The sequence below is a fragment of the Corythoichthys intestinalis genome, chromosome 4, assembly GCF_030265065.1.
Source record: "Corythoichthys intestinalis isolate RoL2023-P3 chromosome 4, ASM3026506v1, whole genome shotgun sequence".
In the NCBI taxonomy this organism is placed as follows: Eukaryota; Metazoa; Chordata; class Actinopteri; order Syngnathiformes; family Syngnathidae; genus Corythoichthys; species Corythoichthys intestinalis.
In genome coordinates, this window is record NC_080398.1 from 5,934,085 (window position 1) to 5,957,879 (window position 23,795).

General features: G+C 37.4%; 1 protein-coding gene across 3 annotated transcripts in view; it reads right to left on the minus strand.

The window, feature by feature from the left end:
* The window catches only part of col6a4a (collagen, type VI, alpha 4a), a 151,080-nt gene that overhangs the window by 98,005 nt on the left and 29,280 nt on the right, over positions 1-23,795 (minus strand). For 2 of the 3 annotated variants that reach the window (XM_057833820.1, XM_057833817.1), the window contains exon 2: positions 4,836-4,923. In XM_057833820.1, the coding sequence (XP_057689803.1) occupies positions 4,836-4,908 (73 nt within the window). In that variant the 5' untranslated portion in view covers positions 4,909-4,923. Of the gene's footprint in view, positions 1-4,835; positions 4,924-6,555; positions 6,634-23,795 lie in introns of those variants that run through there. The other variant, XM_057833819.1, reaches the window with a different exon arrangement.

Here is a 23,795-nt window from a genome sequence, read left to right on the forward strand (position 1 = left end):
TGCTGAACTTTGATGCTGAAAAATTTCAATGTTAGAATTTCAAACCTCATTGTCACAGAATTATTTCCGTTTATGCGACTGATTTTTTTTTTTTTTTTGGTGACTGAATTTTGCACGTACTGGTAGCACTACAAAACATGCACGCCCACTTCTAGTATAAGTACATGCAAGTACACTTTAGTACAATAAACATAAGTACAGGTGTATGAAAAAGTATCTGAAACTTTTGGAATTTTTCACATTTCTGCATAAAATCACCATTAAATGTGATCTGATCTTTGTCAAAATCACACAGATGAAAAAACTGTCTGCTTTAACTAAATCCACCCAAACATTTATTGCTTTTCATATTTTAATGAGGATAGTATAAAAACAAAGACAGAAGTGCGAAAAATAAGTAAGTGAACCATCACATTTAATATTTGTGGCCCCCCCTTTGGCAGCAATAACTTCAACCAGACGCTTCCTGTAGCTGCAGATCAGTCTGGCACATCGATCAGGACTAATTTTGCCCCATTCTTAGCTATAAAACTGCTGTAGTTCAGTCAGATTCCTGGGATGAATCAGCCAGATTCCTGGGATGAATCGCTGTCTTTACCATAGCATCTCAATGGGGTTCAAGTCTGGACTTTGACTTTGCCACTCCAGAACGTGTATTTTGTTCTCCTGAAACCATTCTGAAATTGAATAATTTTTGTGTTTTGGACAAGGGCGTAGGTTTGCATAGGGACCGTAGGGACGTAACATTACCAACTTTTGAGCAACTTATTTGCATTAAATAATGAGTTGAATTATAATTTAGATTGTCTTCCCATATGTCGTAAGGATAGAATTGACCCTACCATTATTAAGTGAATTATTTTCATAATGTTCAGACTTCCGTTTACCCCTTTTCACTTGATGAATGTGCCGGTCCATAGAAGTTTTTGGCCAGAATAAGCAGCCACCACTGTGAGTAATGTCAAAAAATGTCAATGTCGTGGAAGTGGGGAACACGCCACTAATTTTGCTACAGAAAGTCGGACCTGCATCAGAGTTAGCATAACATTAAACTGTGTGAACTTTCTAATCTGCAAAACTCAGGTAGGAAGCTGCGTAGAAAGGTGTCCTCCTGTATGTGTTTTATACTGTTAATGTTAATTAAACTGTGAGAAATGTAACGAAATCTGCTGGAAACTATGGAACCAGAAAATAATAAGTTAAATTATGGTCAAATATTTCAATTTATATTTACTAATAAAATCCAGATATTTATTCAGGAAGTTTTCAAAATGTTTCTTTAGCAGTTTTTGAAAACAAAGGTTTGAATTGAACGGTGTATCACCTGAACCAATACACATGAAAGTTAGTATAAGTCAATACAGATTTATTTTGCATTGACCATTTAGCCTATCAATTGATTAGGTCCATATTTGTTTGACCGAGCTATGATGCATATCAGACAATGCTTCTCATCAAGACATTTCTTACCAGGTGTGTGTTTTATAGTGGGCAGGGCAGCTTTAAACCACACTTCAGTCATTGGTTACACACCTGACTTAAGATGTTTGGTAAAAATTGGTTTCAATTGCGCTTTAAGTCTCCTTAGGCAGAGGGTTCACTTATTTATTTTTCCCCCTTATGTCATTGTTTGAATGATATCCTCGTTAAAATATGAAAACCTATAAATGTTTGGGTGGTTTTAGTTAAAGCAGACACAGTTTTTTCATCTGTGTGATTTTGACAAAGATCAGCTCACATTTGATGGTGATTTTATGCAGAAATGAGAAAAATTCCAAAAGGTTCAGATACTTTTTCATACCATTGTACTTATATTACAAGTACACAAATTTGCATGTGCTTGTAGTACAATAATCATAAGTCCACATACTTTTAGTACAAGTACACGAAAGTGAACAGACTTGTTGTAATACAAGTACACACAAGTACACTTAGTTTTAGTACAATAAACGCAAAAACTCATACATACTGGGTAACTTTGGTGCCTCCGAAAAGGTTAACTCGGGGCTTGTTACAAGGAGTCATGCCACATCACAACTCTGCTTCGATGCTTTGTTTTCCAACATCCAGGTCACTTAAGTGGACTGCGCCAATGGGTATTCTCCCAAAAAAACCTTCTTGCACGTCCAAGTACGTGGGATGTGCAACAAGTAAACTGTTCCCAATCCCTCGAGATGAATAAAATCGTACAGAAAATAGTTACGGCTTCCAGAAAATGACCAGCGCAATATATTGCTCTCTTGAGCAATGTTTTCCGCGGAACCGTGAGCACACGCGCATTTTCGGAATGTGATGGCCGCTAGTTCTTCGAATGTGGTAACAACAGATGTTTGTGGTGAAGTATTTGGTTTAAATGTCATTTTTGTGGTTGCGCTAAAGCTAGTCAAAGCATTAACAGAGAATTTAATCATTTAGAAGGTCACGTGTTGAATTTATCGGTTGCCGTTGAAGGCGTTAGACGTCCAATCCATTTGGAGTGGGAGGAGGGAGTGATCGTATGAACCGTAAAAAATGGAGTCACGAAAATTTCAGTCGCAAAATAGGCCTATTGTTCGCCGGAATACTGTAGGTTCCGACACCCCCGTCGTGACCATCACAAGAATAAGTGGTACAGAAGATGAATGAATATTTTCACTGCGAAAAAAATTCAATTTTAAAAAATGTTTTGTATATATATATATATATATATATATATATATATATATATATATATATGTATATTGTTTTGTTTTCTTCTATTGCTTTCTTTTTGATTAATTTTTATTTAAATTTAGAATACAATTTTTTCCATTTACGTTCATTATTTTATTATTTCTTTTTAAATGTAGGATTTTCAAATTTTTATTTGCATTTTTCAATTTAATTTGATATTTTCCTCGGTTTATTTTTTTGAATTTTTATTTTAATTTTAATTTAGAATAAAATCCTTTTCTGTTTGTTGTAACTTTTTTCCAAACTAATATCATTAAATTTATGATTTTTTTTTTCAATTTTCAGTTTTTCTATTTATATTTATTTCCTCATTTTTTTTATATTCATTTCATTTTCCTCATTTTTCCATTATATTATTTGCTTTTTAGGGTTAGGGTTTTTTTTAAACTAATTTTAATATTTTTTAATTTAGAATAAAATCCCTTTCTGTTTGTTGTAACTTTTTTTCCAAACTAATATTATTTTATTTATGACTTTTTTTCTTCTTCCAATTTTCAGTTGTATTTTTCTATTTATATTTCTGTATTTTCCTCATTTTGTTTTAAAATATTATTTTTCATTATATTATTTTCTTTTTAGGATTAGGGTTTTTTGTTAAGTAATTTTAATATTTTTTAATTTAGATTTTCCAAATTTTGTTGTATTTTTCAATGTATGTTTTCATATTTACCTCTGTTGTTTTAATTATATAATTTCCTATTTAGTTGAACTTTTTTAGGGATATTTCTAAATGTAGGTTTTTTCCAATTTTTAGTTGTATTTTTCAATTGAATTTTCAATCATTTCCTTGATTTCTTTTTTTTTTCTTTACTCTTTCTTTTTCTTTTTTTTTTAGATTTATAATAAAATCTGTTTCTTTGTTGTAAATTTTTTTCCCAACTTTTTTTAAAATTTGTGATTTTCTTCGATTTTTGGTGTATTTTTTATATTTTCCTCACTTAAAAAAATACAGCATTGCTTTAAATATATCTTTTTTTTTTTTTTTTTTTTTTAAGAATTTTAATTTAGAGTTTTCCATTTTTTGTTGTATTTTTCAATGTAAGTTTTCATATTTACCTCTGTTTTTTTATATTTTATATTTTTTTATTTGAATTATATATATATCCTTTCCGATCTAATTTAACGTTTGTAAAGATATTTTTTAATGTAGGATTTTCCACTTTTTTGTTGTATTTTTTCATTTAAATTTGTTATATTTTTCTCGCTTTCTTTAAAAAAAAAAAAATTCTTTTTGATTTAGAATAAAATCATTTTCTATTCGTAGTGACTTTTTTCCAACTAATTTTTTAATTTATGATTGTTTTTAATTGTCATTTATTTTTCCTCAAATAAAAAAGATTGCTTTAAATTCATAATTGTATTTTTTTTCCTATTCACGTCAACAAAAATTTAATTTAGAATTTTCAATTTTTTGTTGTATTTTTCAATGTAATTATTCATATTTACCTGTTTTTATATATATATATATATATATATATATATATATATATATATATATATATTTTTTTTTTTTTTTTTTAATTATATCCTTTCCTATCTAATTTAACGTTTGTTAAGACATTCTTAATGTAGGATTTTCCCATTTTTGTATTTTTTTTATTTTATTTCTTAAATTCATAATTGTAATTATTGTTGTATGTTTCAATTATATAAGATTTTTTCCTGTTTACTTTTTTAAATGATATTTTTGAGTTATTTAATTTTCCATATTTAAATTTTCATGTTGATGACTTTTTTTTCTGTACCCTAATTTTAAGCCGCCCCCCAATTTTGAACACCTTCTCGTCCAGTGCGTCTTATATGTAAACAACTAGTTTTTTTTTTTTTTGCATAATTCCGTGGGCGTGGCTTATAGTCAGGTGGGACTTATAGTCCAAAAATGACATATTCCTGCAATGCTTTCTGAATGTACACTGTATTATTTAAACATAAATTTAAGCATCTCGGAGGTAAAATTTATAATCAAGGTGGCCGTGAAGTGCGCAAACACACAGACACACAATGTTAGTACAGGTGGTTCTTTCGGTGAAAGCTGCCAGAAATGTGCTTTTATGTGCGTGAGATCATGTTCTATACGTGCTGGAATGCAGAAAGTGAGATCATAGCTGTGTAATGACACCCACCGCTCCTCTGTGCGGCGTTACCATGGAAACAGACGGCCACCATGAATAGGAGAAGACTCCGCCCCCACGCCATGCTGATAACTTTCTCCTGAAACGAGAGTGGGAAGCATAAATATTCCTTGTGATAACAAAAGCCAAGAAAGTATGTTCTATTACGGCCTGTAGATTGCCCTCTACTGGCAAATATACCACCTACAAGCAACTTCTAACCTGCAGGAGTGTTTGTTCATTCGCCCCTCCCTGTCCAGATGGATTTTACATCTAGCGCCATCAAAGGCAATCAATGAGTTAACAAGGACGTAACCTGAAAACGTCCCAAAAATAAGAGGAATTGACCCAAAATGTACATGACGTGACGCAGGAATGTCTCAAAATCATCAGAAAGCAAACCAAAACCAACAGAAAGACACCTGAAAAACAACAGGACGTCACCTAGAAATGCCCCAAAAGGATACGAGAGTGACCAAGAACAGGGAGTGACCGAGAAATGTCCTAAAATCAACAGAAAATGATCCAAAAATCAATAGAAAGTGATCTGTAAGTGTCCTAAGACCGACAGGAAGTGACCCAAAATCAATGAGAAGTGACAAATGAACGGACAGTGACCCGGAAATGCTGTAAAATCAACACATACAAGTACAAGTACCGTACATGTAAGTGCTTCTATTACAGGTACACACAAATAAACTGACTTGTTGTAGTACAAGTATACGCAAGTACACTTACTAAGTACAATAAACTCAAGTGCGCATACTTGAAGTACATACAAGTACACACTTGTAGTACAAGTGTAACTGGTGTGAAACGCGCCACACCCAGACGTGATCCGCTCCCCCGCTGGGCACACACTACGCACCTGCGTGTACCGTTTACACTCACCCCCCAAAACCTTTACTGCCGATCCGGGTCACGGCACCAATGTAACTGGTGTGAAACAAGCCCCGACGTGATCTGCTCCCCCCCTCTGACCATACCGCGATGCGAACTCGCGCCGAACAACGCGTTCCCTCGGCAGGTGGAGACTACTGGTGCACAATAATTATTGGTCCGATAATAGGAATTATGACGTCATCCCGATTAATCCAATAACATTATTAATAGGACCGATACTATGTATTGTGCTGGCTTTACAGTTTACAGTGATTACACACTAATATATGAAAACAGTTGATCATTTGCGGGGCATTGCTCCCACCTGCTGGTCAGAATAATTCATTGCATCTATTTTTTGTCACAGTAGTTTTGTTCACATTACAAGCTCATTCACATACACATTACGGTGTCTAGCGGTCGCACTGACAATCGTGAATGCTTTCTGTTAAGTTTCCGCCTCAGAAATATGTCTGTAAGTATTTTATGTGTACTATAACATATGGATGTGCACCATATGTTTACTTCTGTGGTGAGGTGATATGTACAGAACTTAATAAGTTGTTGTGTTATAGAAGACAGCCAATGCTTTAATAGCTCAAGCTAGTGTGCTATGCTATACATATAATAGTTGTGTATATAAGTGTATTGTGTGTCAGGAATGCTGGGCAGGCAGGTGGTGTGTGGACCCAAGTGCAGGGAAAGGGAAGCTAGGCAAAAAGGTGGTGCAAAAGTAATTTAATTAAAGCCGACAGAAAAACAAAGTACAAACCAAAACTGAGGTAATCCCAAAAACACAGTTGCAAACAAAACCCATGGTATTGGCAAAATACTGGTCTCAAAAACTTACTAGGCAGAGGAAAATGAGGGCTTTGACGTAGGAAGAGGCAAAGTTGACGCTGGCATGAACAAAGACATTGACATAGACTTTGACGTTGACAATGACGCAACAAGGAGTGACAAGAAACTGGGTGCTTATATACACACACGCAGACAAGGGGTAACGAGACAACAAGGAACAGCTGGGTAACACAGTAGGATGCAGATTGCAGGCTACACTAGGAGAAGGCACAACAGGTGAAATCAATGGGCAATCACAGAGGCAAGTCGCACTAGGAGAAAACCAACACAAAACCTAACATTGTGCAGTTTGTTGTATAGTGAGTATTGAATATGTGTATTTTTCTGTTGTACTTTCACATTATTAAGATGAGTGTTTTCCCATAAAAGCAAGAAAAGACCAAGCCTTGTGGTTTATGGAAGCGCATTCATTTTTAGCTGGCTGTCGGGCAGTGCAGAAGTGAAACGCACTGTTTTGTTCATGTCATTATGAAAAATCTGGTGAGATCAAAGGCAAATATATGTTGAATCCACCACTAGTTGTTTTTTTTTTAAACCTACCTCAGGTGTTCAAAAACTCAGGTTATACATAAAAAAATATATATATATTTATTATCAGTTATCGATATCGGTATCGGCTTTGAGGAGCAGGAAGTTATCGATATCGGTATCGGTTTCAAAAAATGGATATCCTGCACCCCTAGTGGAGACACTAAGCGCTGAGCCATAAGCTCGAGCTGACGGCTCAGCCACTAGCGTACCCACATGAAGGAATCAGGAGTGATATTTCCCATGCTGCACAGACAGTACGCACCTGCATGTACCCATTACACTCGAACACACAAGTGAATAGTTGTTTTATTACATGTACACGCAAGTACACGTACAGTGGGGCAAATAAGTATTTAGTCAACCACCAACTGAGCAAGTTCTCCTACTTGAAAAGATTAGAGAGGCCTGTGATGGTCATCATGTGTAAACCTCAACCAAGAGAGACAGAATGTGGAAAACAAAAACAGAAAATCATATTGTTTGATTTTTAATGAATTTATTTCCAAATTAGAGTGGAAAATAAGTATTTGGTCACCTACAAACAAGCAAGATTTCTGGCTGTCAAAGAGGTCTAACTTATTCTAACGAGGTCTAACGAGGCTCCACTTGTTACCTGTATTAATGGCACCTGTTTTAACCCATCATCGGTATAAAAGACACCTGTCCACAATCTCAGCCAGTCACACTCCAAACTCCACTATGGCCAAGACCATAGGGCTGTCGAAGGACACCAGAGACAAAATTGTAGACTTGCACCAGGCTGGGAAGACTGAATCTGCAATAGGTAAAACGCTTGGAATAAAGAAATCCACTATGGGAGCAATTATTAGAAAATGGAAGTCATACAAGACCACTGATAATCTCCCTCGATCTGGGGCTCCATGCAATATCTCACCCCGTGGCGTCAAAATGATAACAAGAACGGTGAGCAAAAAAATCCCAGAACCACACGGGGGGACCGAGTGAATGACCTACAGAGAGCTGGGACCACAGTAACAAAGGCTACTATCAGTAAGACAATGCGCCGCCAACAGTGTTGTGAATAAACGGCGTTACAATATAACGGCGTTACTAACGCCATTATTTTTTTCAGTAGTGAGTAATCTAATTTATTACTTTTCTCTTCTTGGCAACGCCGTTACCGTTACTGAGGCGGGAAAGGCGTGCGTTACTATGCGTTACTAAGTTGGTTGAATAAAAAAAGTCAGAGAGGCGGACTCACGGAGACGAGAGAGCAGAGCAGGAGTCGGGAAGACGCCGTTGCAAACGCGATGCTAGGTGGCTCCAATAATACCTGACTGTAGCCTACAAACTACGCCCACATGATACGGTAGATATCACATATTATAGAACTAGATGCAAATGTTAGACACGGCTGCATTGGCAACATGTTTAAGGACTACATGCGTTATTAAACAGCCGCCATCTTAAAGCAGTAGACCTCTCAGAAAGGCTCTGTTGTAGAGATCCTTCCTAGCGAACCAATTAAAAAAAATATATATTTTTTTTTGATCTAAAATGGTCCTAAATCGGCAAAATCTTGACTTAAATCTATCTTTAAATGATGAAACAGTTTTAAAACTTACACATGTTGAAAGTAGACAGAAGGGAACTAATGCAATAGCGGGAGCAATTTTAACAACTTTAACGGTTGATTCACAACTTTAAATGACTTCCACACATGGCAAAGGTTACTATCTAGTTATCGCAATACCCTTGTGTCTAGTTAAGTGGAGGGTAAAGAATTGGGCTAGGGCCAATTGTCCCAAAAACCCTTTAAACTTCACATTGAGTGACCTTTTTTTTTTTTTGAGAAAAAAAAAAAAAAACATGAAAATTATCACTAGTTACTTTGCCAAGTAACTAATTACTCTTGAATTCAGGTAACTGAGTTACTAACGCAATTACTTTTTGGGAGAAGTAATTTGTAACTGTAATTAATTACTTTTTTTAAAGTAAAATTAACAACACTGGCCGCCAAGGACTCAAATCCTGCACTGCCAGACGTGTCCCCCTGCTAAAGAAAGTACACGTCCAGCCCCGTCTGCGGTTTGCTAGAGAGCATTTGGATGATTCGCAAGAGGACTGGGAGAATGTGTTAAGGTCAGATGAAACCAAAATAGATCTTTTTGGTAGCAACTCAGGTTCTCGTGTTTGGAGGAGAAAGAATACTGAATTGCATCCGAAGAACACCATACCCACTGTGAAGCATGGGGGTGGAAACATCATGCTTTGGGGCTGTTTCACTGCAAAGGGACCAGGACGACTGATTTGTGTAAAGGAAAGAATGAATGAGGCCATGTGTCGAGAGATTTTGAGTGAAAATCTCCTTCCGTCAGCAAGGGCATTGAAGATGAGACGTGGCTGGGTCTTTCAGCATGACACACACAGGCAGGGCAACAAAGGAGTGGCTTCATAAGAAGCATTTCAAGGTCGTGGAGTGACCTAGCCAGTCTCCAGATCTCAACCCAATAGAAAATCTGTGGATGGAGTTGAAAGTCTGTGTTGCCCAACGACAGCCCCAAAACATCACTGCTCTAGAGGAGATCTGCATGGAGGAATGGGCCAAAATATCAGCAGCAGTGTGTGAAAAGCTTGTGAAGAGTTACAGAAAACTTTTGGCCTCCGTTATTGCCAACAAAGGGTACATAAGAAAGTATGGAGATGAACTTTTGGTATTGACCAAGTACTTATTTTCCACCATGATTTGCAACTAAATTCTTTAAAAATCAAACAATGTGATTTTCTGTTTTTTTTTTTCCACATTGTATCTCTCATGGTTGAGGTTTACCCATGCTGACAATTACAGGGCTTCTGATATTTTCAAGTGGGAGAACTTGAACAATTAGTGGTTGACTAAATACTTATTTGCCCCACCGTACCTGTCGTACAATAACCGCAAGTGCATGTACTTCTAGTACAATGAATGCAAATGCACTTACTTGTAGTACAACAACACGCAAGTAAAGGGACCGGTTCTAGTACAAGTACGTGCGAGTGCACGTACTTGTAGTACAACTAGACGTAAGTACAGACATGTGGTACAAGTACCATAGACTTCATTACCAATTGACGTGATATTTTTTACCATTTTTAGTTGTATTTTTCCATTTATTTTTCTATATTTTCCTCAAAAACATTTTTTTAAAATATTGCTTTAAATTTACAATTTTGTTTTTTACTTGTTAACTAATTTAAATATTTTTTTATTTAGAATTTTGCCTATTTTTTTCCCCTATTTTGTTGTTGTTGTATTTTTCAATATAATTGCCATATTTAACTATTTTTGTAATGGATGATTTTCCAAGGCTGCCCTTTGTCACCGATTCTGTTCATAATTTTTATGGACAGAATTTCTAGGCGCAGCCGAAGCGTTGAGGGTGTCCGGTTTGGTGGACTCAGCATTGCATCTCTGCTTTTTGCAGATGATGTGGTGCTGTTGGCTTCATCGAGCCGTGACCTCCAACTCTCACTGGGGCGGTTTGCAGCCGAGTGTGAAGCGGTTGGGATGAAGATCAGCACCTCCAAATCCGAGACCATGGTCCTCAGCCGGAAAAGGGTGGCATGCCCTCTCCGGGTCGGGGATGAGATCCTGCCCCAAGTGGAGGAGTTCAAGTATCTTGGGGTCTTGTTCACGAGTGAGGGTAGGAGGGAGCGGGAGATTGATAGGCGGATCGGTGCAGCGATTGCAGTGATGCGGACTCTGCACCGGTCCGTTGTGGTGAAGAAGGAGCTGAGCCAAAAGGCGAAGCTCTCGATTTACCGGTCGATCTATGTTCCTACCCTCACCTATGGTCACGAGCTGTGGGTCGTGACCGAAAGAACAAGATCCCGGATACAAGCGGCGGAAATGAGTTTCCTCCGCAGGGTGTCCGGGCTCTCCCTTAGAGATCGGGTGAGAAGCTCGGTCATCCGGGAGGGGCTTGGTGTCGAGCCGCTACTCCTCCGCGTTGAGAGGAGCCAGTTGAGCTGGCTCGGGCATCGGGTTCGGATGCCTCCTGGACGCCTCCCTGGAGAGGTGTTCCGGGCATGTCCCACCGGGACAATGTCAATGTCATTTTCATATTTCACTCGATTTTTCCAATGTAGGATTTTCCAATATTTAGTTGTATTTTTCCAATTTAATTTTCGATATTTCCCTCGATTTTTCTTAAAAAAAAAATTTTTTTTTCATTTAGAATAAAATCCTTCTCTATTTGTTGTAACTTTTTTCTAACTAATATTCTTTAATTTATGAACCCCCCAAATGTTAGTTGTATTTTTCTACATTTTACTCAATTTTTTAAAATTAAAAATTAAAAATTGTATTTTTTTTATTTAAGTAAACTAATTTTAATATTTTTTAATTTAGAATTTTCCAATTTTTGTTGTATTTTTCAATGAAATTTTCATATTTAACTGTATTTTTGTAATTTTCAACATTTTCCTCGATTTTTCTTATATATATTTATATAGAACAAAATCCTTTTCTATTTGTTAACTTTTTTCCAAATCATATTTTTTTATTTTGACCCCCCCCCTAAATTTTAGTTGTATTGTTCTATATTTTACTAAATTCTTTTAAATATTGCTTTAAATTAATAATTGTATATTTTTATTTAAATTAACTAATTTTAATATTTTTTAATTTAAAATTTTCCAATTTTTGTTGTATTTTTCAATGTAATTTTCAATATTTTTCACAATTATTTTTAAAAATTGTTGTTTTTAATATAGAATAAAATCCTTTTCTAGTTGTTGTAATATTTTCAATGAATATTTTTAATCTTTTTTTTTTTTTTTCATTTGTAGTTGTATTTTTCCGCCTGGACTACCTGTACTTGTACTACAAGTACAAACAAGTACACTGACTACAAGTCAGTGTACTTGTTTGTACTTGTAGTACAAGTACACGTACCTGTTGTGAAATATACCGTTCAGATCCTGAACAGAATACAGGACTCTTGATTCAAAAGTTGGAATAGGAAGTGGCCCAAATGTACAGGAAGTGGCCCAAAAATGCCCTAAAACCAACAGGAAATGATTCAAAATGTACAGAAACTGACCTGAAAGAAACATGAAGTGACCTGGAAATGCCCCGAAATCACCCGGAAACGACCAATGAACAGGAACTGACCCAGACTTGCCCTAAAATCAATAGGAATTGATCCCAAATGGCCGTTTCTGCTTTTCATTTAGTCTGAGTAACTGAGTTAAAAAGAATGAAGCTGTTGAAGACATTTATTTGCGAGTAGTCACTTCCTGTTGTGTTTGACAGACCGCAGCTGTCTCTTACCGGAGGAAAAAAAACACTCCATCTGCTTGCGTTTATAGCCTTTCCTTCAGACCTATGTCAACCGCAACGAGACCAACTCTTTGGAATGTCATGTGCACCACTGATGTGATAAGAAGATCAAGAAGAAGAATCAGAAGGAGCGCCAGGTCATCCCGATAAAAACGTCAACTTGATGAAGTTTCACCGCGAAATATTAACCGTAGTTTAACGCTTAGATTCCCATGAGTGTTTTGCGAATCATACATCAAAATCTGTTTCCCCTAATCTGAATAAATCCCCGTTTCAAGTGTTTATGCCAACAGGAAGTTACTCGCGCGTTTTACTGTGCCGGTTGTCCTCGTGGAAATATTCAGAGAAGTCAAACAGAGATTTATTTTGAAAAGAAATAACATACAGTGCCTTGCAAAAGCATTCGGCCCCCTTGAACCTTGCAACCTTTCGCCACATTTCAGGCTTCAAACATAAAGATATAAAATTTTAATTTTTTGTCAAGAATCAACAACAAGTGGGACACAATCGTGAAGTGGAACAAAATTTATTGGATAATTTAAACTTTAAACTCAGATTCTCCATTGGATTCAGGTCTGGACTTTGACTTGGCCATTCTAACACCTGGATACGTTTATTTTTTAACCATTCCATTGTAGATTTGGCTTTATGTTTTGGATCATTGTCCTGTTGGAAGATAAATCTCCGTCCCAGTCTCAGGTCTTGTGCAGATACCAACAGGTTTTCTTCCAGAATGTTCCTGTATTTGGCTGCATCCATCTTCCCGTCAATTTTAACCATCTTCCCTGTCCCTGCTGAAGAAAAGCAGGCCCAAACCATGATGCTGCCACCACCATGTTTGACAGTGGGGATGGTGTGTTCGGGGTAATGAGCTGTGTTGCTTTTACGCCAAACATATCGTTTTGCATTGTGGCCAAAAAGTTCAATTTTGGTTTCATCTGACCAGAGCACCTTCTTCCACATGTTTGGTGTGTCTCTCAGGTGGCTTGTGGCAAACTTTAAACGAGACTTTTTATGGATATCTTTGAGGAATGGCTTTCTTCTTGCCACTCTTCCATAAAGGCCAGATTTGTGCAGTGTACGACTGATTGTTGTCCTATGGACAGACTCTCCCACCTCAGCTGTAGATCTCTGCAGTTCATCCAGAGTGATCGTGGGCCTCTTGGCTGCATCTCTGTTTAGTTTTCTCCTTGTTTGAGAAGAAAGTTTGGAAGGACGGCCAGGTCTTGGTAGATTTGCAGTGGTCTGATGCTCCTTCCATTTCAATATGATGGCTTGCACAGTGCTCCTTGAGATGTTTAAAGCTTGGGAAATCTTTTTGTATCCAAATCCGGCTTTAAACTTCTCCACAACAGTATCTCGGACCTGCCTGGTGTGTTCCTTGGTTTTCATAATGCTCTCTGCACTTTAAACAGAACCCTGAGACTATCACAGAGCAAATGCATTTATACGCAGACTTGATTACACACAGGTGGATTCTATTTATGATCATCGGTCATTTAGGACAACATTGGATCATTCAGAGATCCTCACTGAACTTCTGGAGTGAGTTTGCTGCACTGAAAGTAAAGGGGCCGAATAATATTGCACGCCCCACTTTTCAGTTTTTTATTTGTTAAAAAAGTTTAAATTATCCAATAAATGTTGTTCCACTTCACGATTGTGTCCCACTTGCTGTTGATTCTTGACAAAAAAAATAAATTTTATATCTTTATGTTTGAAGCCTGAAATGTGGCGAAAGGTTGCAAGATTCAAGGGGGCCGAATACTTTTGCAAGGTCTGTATATTATCTCAGATTTCTAAATTGTAGTACAATGTAAGAATGTGTTACGGGTCCCAAAAACACACAATCGACACAATCGACCATAATATCTTATTGCAGAGACTAGAATGTGACATAGGCGTTAAGAGGAGCAGCCCTTAAATCATATTTATCTAATAGGTACCAGTTTGTCAATGCAAACCAGCAATCATCACCGCACTCTAGAGTTGGTTATGGTGTGCTGCAAGGATCGGTCCTGGGGCCCATCTTGTTTACGCTGTATATGCTTCCTCTAGGTAATATCATCAGAAAACATAGCATTACCTTTCATTTTTACGCTGACGACACACAACTTGGGTTGTTCCGATCATGTTTTTTTGCTCCCGATCCCGATCGTTTTAGTTTGAGTATTTGCCGATCCCGATATTTCCCGATCCGATTGCTTTTTTTTTTTTTTTTCTTCCGATTCAATTCCAATCATTCCCGATAATTTTTCCCAATCATATACATTTTGGCAATGCATTAAGGAAAAAAATGAATAAAACTCGGACGAATATATACATTCAGCATACAGTACACAAGTACTGTATTTGTTTATTATGACAATAAATCCTCAAGATGGCATTTACATTATTAACATTCTTTCTGTGAGAGGGATCTACGGATGGAAAGACTTGTAATTCTTAAAGGATAAATGTGACTTTGTAAATTGTGACTAAATATTGCCATCTAGTGTATATTGTGACTAAATATTGCCATCTAGTTTATTTGTTGAGCTTTCAGTAAATGATACTGTAGCTATTTAACTGTTCTGCCCAAATGCATGATGGGAAGTGCAACCATCACCGTGCGTAGTGGCACCAATTGATATATCTTCTCTGCGTTGGGAAGTAACATAGGGTGTTAAGTAAAAGATCAATCACTACCGTTCTTCCCCACATTGCTTCCCACGATATTTCTAATTGTTGAGAGAGGGATTTTGAGGCTTTAGCCAATTAAAAAGAGGCTCCAAAGACTGCCAAAATTCTCTCTTCTCATTTTACGCTGCCTGTTAGCTCTATATATAGGTAAAAGGGCGCCATTATAGATTGTACGCAAGAATGCGTGAGTGGGTCGTGCAGCGCATGCATTAATTGCATTAAATATTTTAGCGTGATTAATTTTTTTAAAAATTAATTACCGCCGTTTACGCGATAAATTTGATAGCCCTACTTTAAGCCAAAACTAAAGACTCTGGATGAATGTAAGACCTTTTGTCAGTAACTTTAAATACAATTAGAAAACGATTTGATTAAAAAATATATATATATGAAAAAAAGGCATGTCCAATATTTTTTTGCTGATTCCGATACTTTGAAAATGACGTGATCGGACCCGATCGACAAATTTCAAAATTGTCCTATATACATGTGTGATACATTGTTGGACAGCTTAAAATCTCAATTTTCTGGGGGAAGAAAAATTATGAACAAGAGGGCATTTTTGAAAAAAAAAATTTTTTTAAACAGCAATACCGTATCTGGAGGCGAGAGCACGCGAGAGCAGAATTACAGACGCCATGACTTTAATGAGATATTATCGCGTTCTTACCTTGTTTCGATCCAAAAACGTCATGTAGCATGTATCACTGAGTGTCAAGACACAGCTGTGAATGGCCACAGCTGGATTTTTGGGGAATTTTATGGGTGAAACATGGTAATATAACAAGGGTCGCGATGCAGAAATCGCAGACATCAAGGAGTGACCGAGATTTTCTTTTTCATATATTTACCTTTTTAAAGTTTTTTTTCCAATTTTTCTTTGTTTGGAACGATTATTTATCATCTAACATATCGGAAAAATGCGATAGAAACAAAAAAATACAATTAAGCAATAGTTATGGGGTAAATATCCGTGACTTTTTTACAGACACCATTTTTTTCGTTGTGATGTAGTTTGTTTAAAAGTTAAAAATATGCGAGTGAATAATTTTTTTAAGTCGTTTTTTTTTTTTTTTTTTAACAAAATATTAGACATCAATTAATGATTCGAAGCTAAAAACGACAGACATTTTGAATAATAAATATAATTAATTACCTCCGTTTTATGGCTGGGTTGAAACAAAAGCAGTTGCGCGACGTCTGTAAATGATGGTTTTCAGGAAAAAAACTGGCAAATTAAAAAGATTTCGGGGGCTTAATGCGCCATGAATCTGCTATGGCAGCATATAGACATATTGTTCTATCAAGCACAACAGTTCTTTTGGCTTAAAATACAGCAGTTTCTTTTAAAGAGGAGTGCAAGAGCAGAAACTGCTTTTTCAGTCTTGTCTGTGTTTTCCGCCATATGCAAGAACACATACTTGTAGTTATCTGAATAAATCCCTGTTTCAAGTGTTTTTGCCCACAGGAAGTTGTTCACGCATCTTACTGTCACGGTTGTACTTCGTGGAAATATTCAGAGATGTCAAACAGGGATTTATTTCGATAAGAAATAACATATGGCTATGTATTATCTCAATTTTTTTTCTCTGTAAACACTTGTGGGAGTGGAAGGAGTCGCACACCAGACATGCTAAATAGCTTAACCCTTTACTGGGTACTCTTAAACTCGTTGGCCGCCAGTGAGGGCGAATGACATCCGATACATTTCGAAAGGCAATCGGTTAACAAGCTAGTGACCCGAAATGAACAGGAAGTGACCTGAAAAGTTACCCAAAATCAATAGCAAGAGACCGAAATACACTGGAAATTCCAGGGGAATTACCCTAAATCAACAGGAAGTGATCCGAATGTGTCCAACATTAACAGAAAGTGACATGCCGAAGTCATCACTGGCAGCCAAAAAGTTGAAGTAGTCAACTTCACGAGAAATTGTACTTCTGATACTTTAATTTGAAAATACTGACAAAGTTCTTCTTGGATTTGAACGTTTAGTGCCGTCAATGGAGTTAAGAAGGAAGTAACCTGTGATTAACTCAACAGCAAGTGACCTGAAATCAACAGTAAGTTGTTACTTGTACATTTTACAGTACTTAGCGGTATCTTCTTGTACATTTTGGGACATTTTAGATTCACTTCCTTGTGAAATTTGCATAATTTGCTGTTTATTGGTCACTTCTGGCTGATTTTGGAGCATTCCCAAATTCACTTGCTGTTGATTTCAGGTGTCTCTTTAATAGTTTTGGGGCATTCAGGGTCACTTTGTGTTGATTTTGGTTGACTTTTTATTGATTTTCATGCATTTCAATGTGGCCCAGGAATACAGGAAAATCAACATGAAATGACCCAAAGATCAACAAAAAGTGACCCGTAAATGGTCCAAAACCATTCAAGACTTAAAATCAACAGGAAGTGACCTGGAAATCTACAGAGCCCCTAAATGAACAACGGCAGAAATAAGATCAAATTAAACAAAACTATCTGGCTATGCAAGTTAGCCAATTGTTGAAAACATTAGCATTATAGATTATTTAACCTAGCGGACTTTTGCTGTGCAAGTTGGCCAATAGTTGTAAACATTAGCATTATATAGCATTTAAGCAAGCCGACTTCTGCAATGCAAGCTAGCCAATTTTTTTTTTTTTAAACACTAGCGTTATATAGAATTTAAGCAATCTGACTTTTGCTATGCAAGCGGGCCATTTTTTTTTTTTTTTAACAATAGCATTGTAGGCCTATAGCATTTAAGATTGTGCACTTTTTCAATGCAAGTTAGCCAATTGTTGTAAACATTAGCATTATATAGCATTTAAGCGAGCGGATTTTTGCTATGCAAGTTGTCCAATTGCTGTAAACATTAGCATTATATAGCATTTAAGTGAGCGGACTTTTGCTATGCAAGTTAGCCAATTGTTGTAAACATTAGCATTTTATAGCATTTAGGCGAGCAGACTTTTGCTATGCAAGTTAGCCAATCGTTGAAAACATTAGCATTATATAGCATTTAAGCGAGCTGACTTTTGCCATGCAAGCTAGCCAATTTTTTTTTTTTTTTTTTTTAAACAATAGCGTTATATAGAATTTAAGCAATCTGACTTTTGCTATGCAAGCAAGCCATTTTTTTTAATTTTTTTTTTTTAAACAATAGCATTGTAGGCCTATAGCATTTAAGATAGTGCACTTTTTCTACGCAAGTTAGCCAATTGTTGTAAACATTAGCATTGTATAGCATTTAAGCGAGCAGACTTTTGCTATGCAGGTTGTCCAATTGTTGTAAACATTAGCAGTACATAGCATTTAAACTAATGGAAGATTGCTGTGCAAGTTGGCCAATTGTTGTAAACATTAGCATTATATAGCATTTAAGCGAGCAGACTTTTGCCATGCAAGCTAGCCAATTTTTTTTTTTTTTTTAAACATGAGCATTATATAGAATTTAAGCAATCTGACTTTTGCTACGCAAGTTAGCCAATTGTTGTAAACATTAGCATTATATAGCATTTAAGCGAGCAGACTTTTGCTACGCAAGTTAGCCAATTGGTGAAAACATTAGCATTAGCCTATATATTATTTAACCTTGTGAACTTTTGGTTTGCAAGTTAGCCAATTGTTAGAATGCATTAGCATCACCAACTTGCATAGCCCTTTTGCTATTCAAGTTGGCCAATTTTTGTAAACATTAGCATTATATAGCATTTAAGCGTGCTGACTTTTGCCATGCAAGCTAGCCAAATTTTTTTTTTTTTTAAACATGAGCATTATATAGAATTTAAGCAATCTGACTTTTGTTACGCAAGTTAGCCAATTGTTGTAAACATTAGCATTATATAGCATTTAAGCAAGCGGATTTTTGATATGCAAGTTGTCCAATTGCTGTAAAAACTAGCCTTATTTAGCATTTAAGCGAGCGGACTTTTGCTATGCAAGTTAGCCAATTGTTGTAAACATTAGCCTTTTATAGCATTTAGGAGAGCACACTTTTGCTATGCAAGTTAGCCAATTGTTGAAAACATTAGCATTATATCTTATTTAACCTAGCTGACTTTTGCTTTGCAAGTTAGCCAATTGTTAGAAACATTATCATTGTATAGCATTTAAGTGAGCCAACTTTTGCTATTCAAGTTAGCCAATTGTTGTAAACATTAGCATTATATAGCATTTAAGGGAGCTGACTTTTGCCATGCAAGCTAGCCAATTTTTGAAAACATTAGCATTATATAGCATTTAAGCAAGCTGACTTTTGCTTTGCAAGCTAGCCAATTTTTGAAAACAACAGCATTGTAGGCCTATAGCATTTAAGCTAGCCCACTTTTGCTACGCAAGTTAGCCAATTGTTGTAAACATTAGCATTATATAGCATTTAAGCCAGTAGACTTTTGTTATGCAAGTTGTCCAATTGTTGTAAACATTAGCAGTATATAGCATTTAAACTAGTGGAAGTTTGCTGTGCAAGTTAGCCAATTGTTGTAAACATTAGCATTATATAGCATTTAAGCGAGCAGACTTTTGCTATGCAAGTTAGCCAATTGTTGAAAACATTAGCATTGTATATTATTTAACCTAGCTGACTTTTGCTTTGCAAGTTAGCCAATTGTTAGAAACATTATCATATTATAGCATTTAAGTGAGCCAACTTTTGCTACGCAAGTTAGCCAATTGTTGAAAACATTAGCATTAGCCTATATATTATTTAACCTAGCGAACTTTTGCTTTGCAAGTTAGCCAATTGTTAGAAACATTATCATTGTATAGCATTTAAGTGAGCCGACTTTTGCTACGCAAGTTAGCCAATTGTTGAAAACATTAGCATTAGCCTATATATTATTTAACCTAACGAACTTTTGGTTTGCAAGTTAGCCAATTGTTAGAATGCATTAGCATTAGCAACTTGCATAGCACTTTTGCTATGCAAGTTAGCCAATTGTTGCAATTGGCTAATTTGCGTAGCAAATGTCTGCTAGCTTAAATGCGATATATTGCTAATGTTTACCAGATAGTTTCAGGTGCGCATGGGAAACAATTTGGTGCGTATTGGATTGCTTAAATTTATTTTATTTCTGTCGATTTCCCTTTAGTGGGCTCCGTGAGGCTGATAAACTGGAGGTGTCCCCTAAATGCTGCAAAATGTATAGGAAATTACCCTGAATGTTCAAGGTGTGGCGCAGAAATGTATGAAAATCAGTATATGTGACCCAAAATGCACTGGAAATTACCCTAAATGTAAAGGAAGTGACCAATAATTTATATCAAGTGACCTAAAATAAACAAAAAGTGATTTTTAAGTGCAAAAAAAAAACATTAGAAAGAGATCTGCATCAACAGGAAATGGGCCAAAAGTCAGCCAGAAGTGATCTGAAATTGGAATTGAACATCTATCACCGTCAATGGCGGTGAATGACTCAATATTACTTTGAGGTACTACTCCCACCTGGTCGGTGCACTAGTCAAGGACGGACAAAAGCAGTTAGCGTGCCAAAGAAAGAAGGAGTGCGAGCCCTCCAAAGGTTAATGGGGCTTGTGTATTTATTACAGTTGAGAGGTTACAGATGGGCTGGAGATGTCCATAAATTCGCTTGACTCAACAGGAATGTAAGTGTATGCATGTGTGTGCGGAGCAGCTGGTTTATGGGAATGTGAAGATAGGGAAGACAACAAATAAACAACAAGTCTGCATTTACCACCCTTCCAATCAAAATGGATTGGACGTCAAGCACCGTCAATGGCACTGAAATATGAGCATTCACATGTAGTCTTTCCAGTTTAAGTGAATTGGATGTCTATAGTTGTCAATGGAAGCCAAAGTGTTCATTTCTTGTAATTGTCGTTTACTTCTGGGTATCTTCCTGTAGATTTTGGGGCATTCCGGAGTCACTTCCTGTACATTTTGCATCATTTTCTGTTTATTTTAGGGCATTTTCGGGTCACTTGATGCGTATTAGTCATTGTTTGTTGATTTTATGGCATTACTGGGTCACTTTCTGTTGATTTTGGGTCACTTTGTGTACATTTTGGGGGATTAGAGGGTCGATTTTTGTACGTTTTGGATCATTTCCTGGTAATTTTAGGGGATTTCTGGGTTACTTGATGTTCGTTGGTCATTGTTTGTTGATTTTGGAGCATTTCTGGGTCACTTTCTGATGATTTTGGATCACTTTGTGTACATTTTGGGGGATTACAGGGTCAATTTTTGTACGTTTTGGGTCATTTCCTGTAGATTTTGGGGCGTTCTGGGGTCACCTCCTGTACATTTTGCATAATTTCCTGGTGATTTTAGGGCATTTCCGGGTCACTTGATGTTTATTAGTTATCGTTTCTTGATTTTGTGGCATTTCTGGGTCACTTTCTGTTGATTTTGGGTCAACGTTTTGGATCATTTCCTGGTAATTTTAGGGGATTTCTGGGTTACTTGATGTTCGTTGGTCATTGTTTGTTGATTTTGGAGCATTTCTGGGTCACTTCCTGTTGATTTTGGATCACTTTGTGTACATTTTGGGGGATTAAAGGGTGACTTTTTGTACGTTTTGGGTCATTTCCTGTAAATTTTAGGGCATTTCTGGGTTACTTTCTGTTCATTGGTGACTGTTGATTTTGGAGCATTTCTAGGTCACTTTCTGTTGATTTTGGTCACTTAATTGGTTTTAGGGCATTTCTGGGTCACTTTCTGTTGATTTTGGGTCACTTTGTGTACATTTTTGGGGAATAGAGGGTCAATTTTTGTATGTTTTGGATCATTTCCTGGTAATTTTAGGGGATTTCTGGGTTACTTGATGTTAATTGGTCATTGTTTGTTGATTTTGGAGCATTTCTGGGTCACCTCCTGTTTATTTTGGATCACTTTGTGTATATTTTGAGGGATTACAAGGTCACTTTTTGTACGTTTTGGGTCATTTCCTGTTAGTTTTAAGGCATTTCTGGGTTACTTTCTGTTCATTGGTGACTCTGATGATTTTGGGGCATTTCTAGGTCACTTTCTGTTGATTTTGGTCACTTAATTGGTTTTGGGGCATTTCTGGGTCACTTTCTGTTGATTTTGGTCACTTAATTGGTTTTAGGGCATATCTGGGTCACTTCCGGTTGATTTTGGATCACTTTGTGTACATTTGGGGGGATTACAGGGTCAATTTTTGTACATTTTGGGTCATTTCCTGTTAGTTTTAAGGCATTTCTGGGTTACTTTCTATTCATTGGTGACTCTTTGTTGTTTTTGGGGCATTTCTAGGTCACTTTCTGTTGATTTTGGTCACTTAATTGGTTTTGGGGCATTTCTGGGTCACTTTCTGTTGATTCTGGGTCACTTTGTGTACATTTTGGGGGATTAGAGGGTCGATTTTTGTACGTTTTGCATCATTTCCTGGTAATTTTAGGGAATTTCTGGGTTACTTGATGCTCATTGGTCATTGTTTGTTGATCTTGGAGCATTTCTGGGTCACTTCCTGTTGATTTTGGATCACTTTGTGTACATTTTGGGGGATTAAAGGGTGACTTTTTGTACGTTTTGGGTCATTTCCTGTAAATTTTAGGGCATTTCTGGGTTACTTTCTGTTCATTGGTGACTCTGTTGATTTTGGGGCATTTCTAGGTCACTTTCTGTTGATTTTGGTCACTTAATTGGTTTTAGGGCATAACTGGGTCACTTCCGGTTGGTTTTGGATCACTTTGTGTACATTTTGGGGATTACAGGGTCCATTTTTGTACGTTTTGGGTCATTTCATGTTAGTTTTAAGGCATTTCTGGGTTACTTTCTGTTCATTGGTGACTCTTTGTTGATTTTGGGGCATTTCTGTGTCACTTCCTTTTGTTTTTGGTCACTTAATTAGTTTTAGGGCATTTACTTGTAATGTTCTGTTCATTTTGGGTCACTTCCTTGTTTTTAGCGAACAGGAAGGGGTTATTGGGGAACAGATGAAGAGAGACATAAGAAATACAAACAACAACAAGAAATACATTGAACGCCTACACTAACTATGGATATGTTGGTGCTATCGTCAGCTAGATGTATTTCCGGTTGACACCATATGGGCGGCCTGTTAACCAGGGAAAGAAAAGGGGGTGGAGTCTCAAAGATAATTGATTGGAAGGGGTGGAGTGTACACAAATCAGCCCTGTGATCTAGAACCCAGTAATCGTTTGAATCCCTTGTGAGTGTGAGTCCGTTGGCAACCCACTGTATGCCGCCCCATCGCCGATCCCGGCACCGAGGTCCTCCACCCGAGCGTGCGCAATCACATCCAGGGACGCGCGAATCCCACCAAACATGCAATAGCCACATAGACGAGCGGAGACGCTGAGTGGGCGCCACCCCAGGGCCACGGCCACAGGGGATGGGGGTGAGGGGGCGAGCCAGCGTAGCCCATTCCTCCCCCCACAACCCAGCATAGGGGTCATCGGCACCACCCAGGGATCCAGGATGGTCCCCTGCGCCACCCACGCCCCCATCAAATGGCCTTTAGGGATGGGACGAGGGGACACACCACCAACCCTCACCCCCGCCTGCCCCACGATCCACAGCCGCAGCCCCCCAACCGGCACGGCACACTGCGGGACCCCCAACGGCCCACCAAGCCCAGGGCAGGGCAGGGCCCCCCGCTGGATTAGGCAACATCCAGCGGACACACCGGCATCCAGCCAGCGACCCGCAACAGAGCGCAGGGTGGACACCTAGGCAGAGAAGAGAGGGGAAGGAAAACACAGAGGAGCCGCCGCCAGTACGAGATCGAAGCCCCAACCTCCCC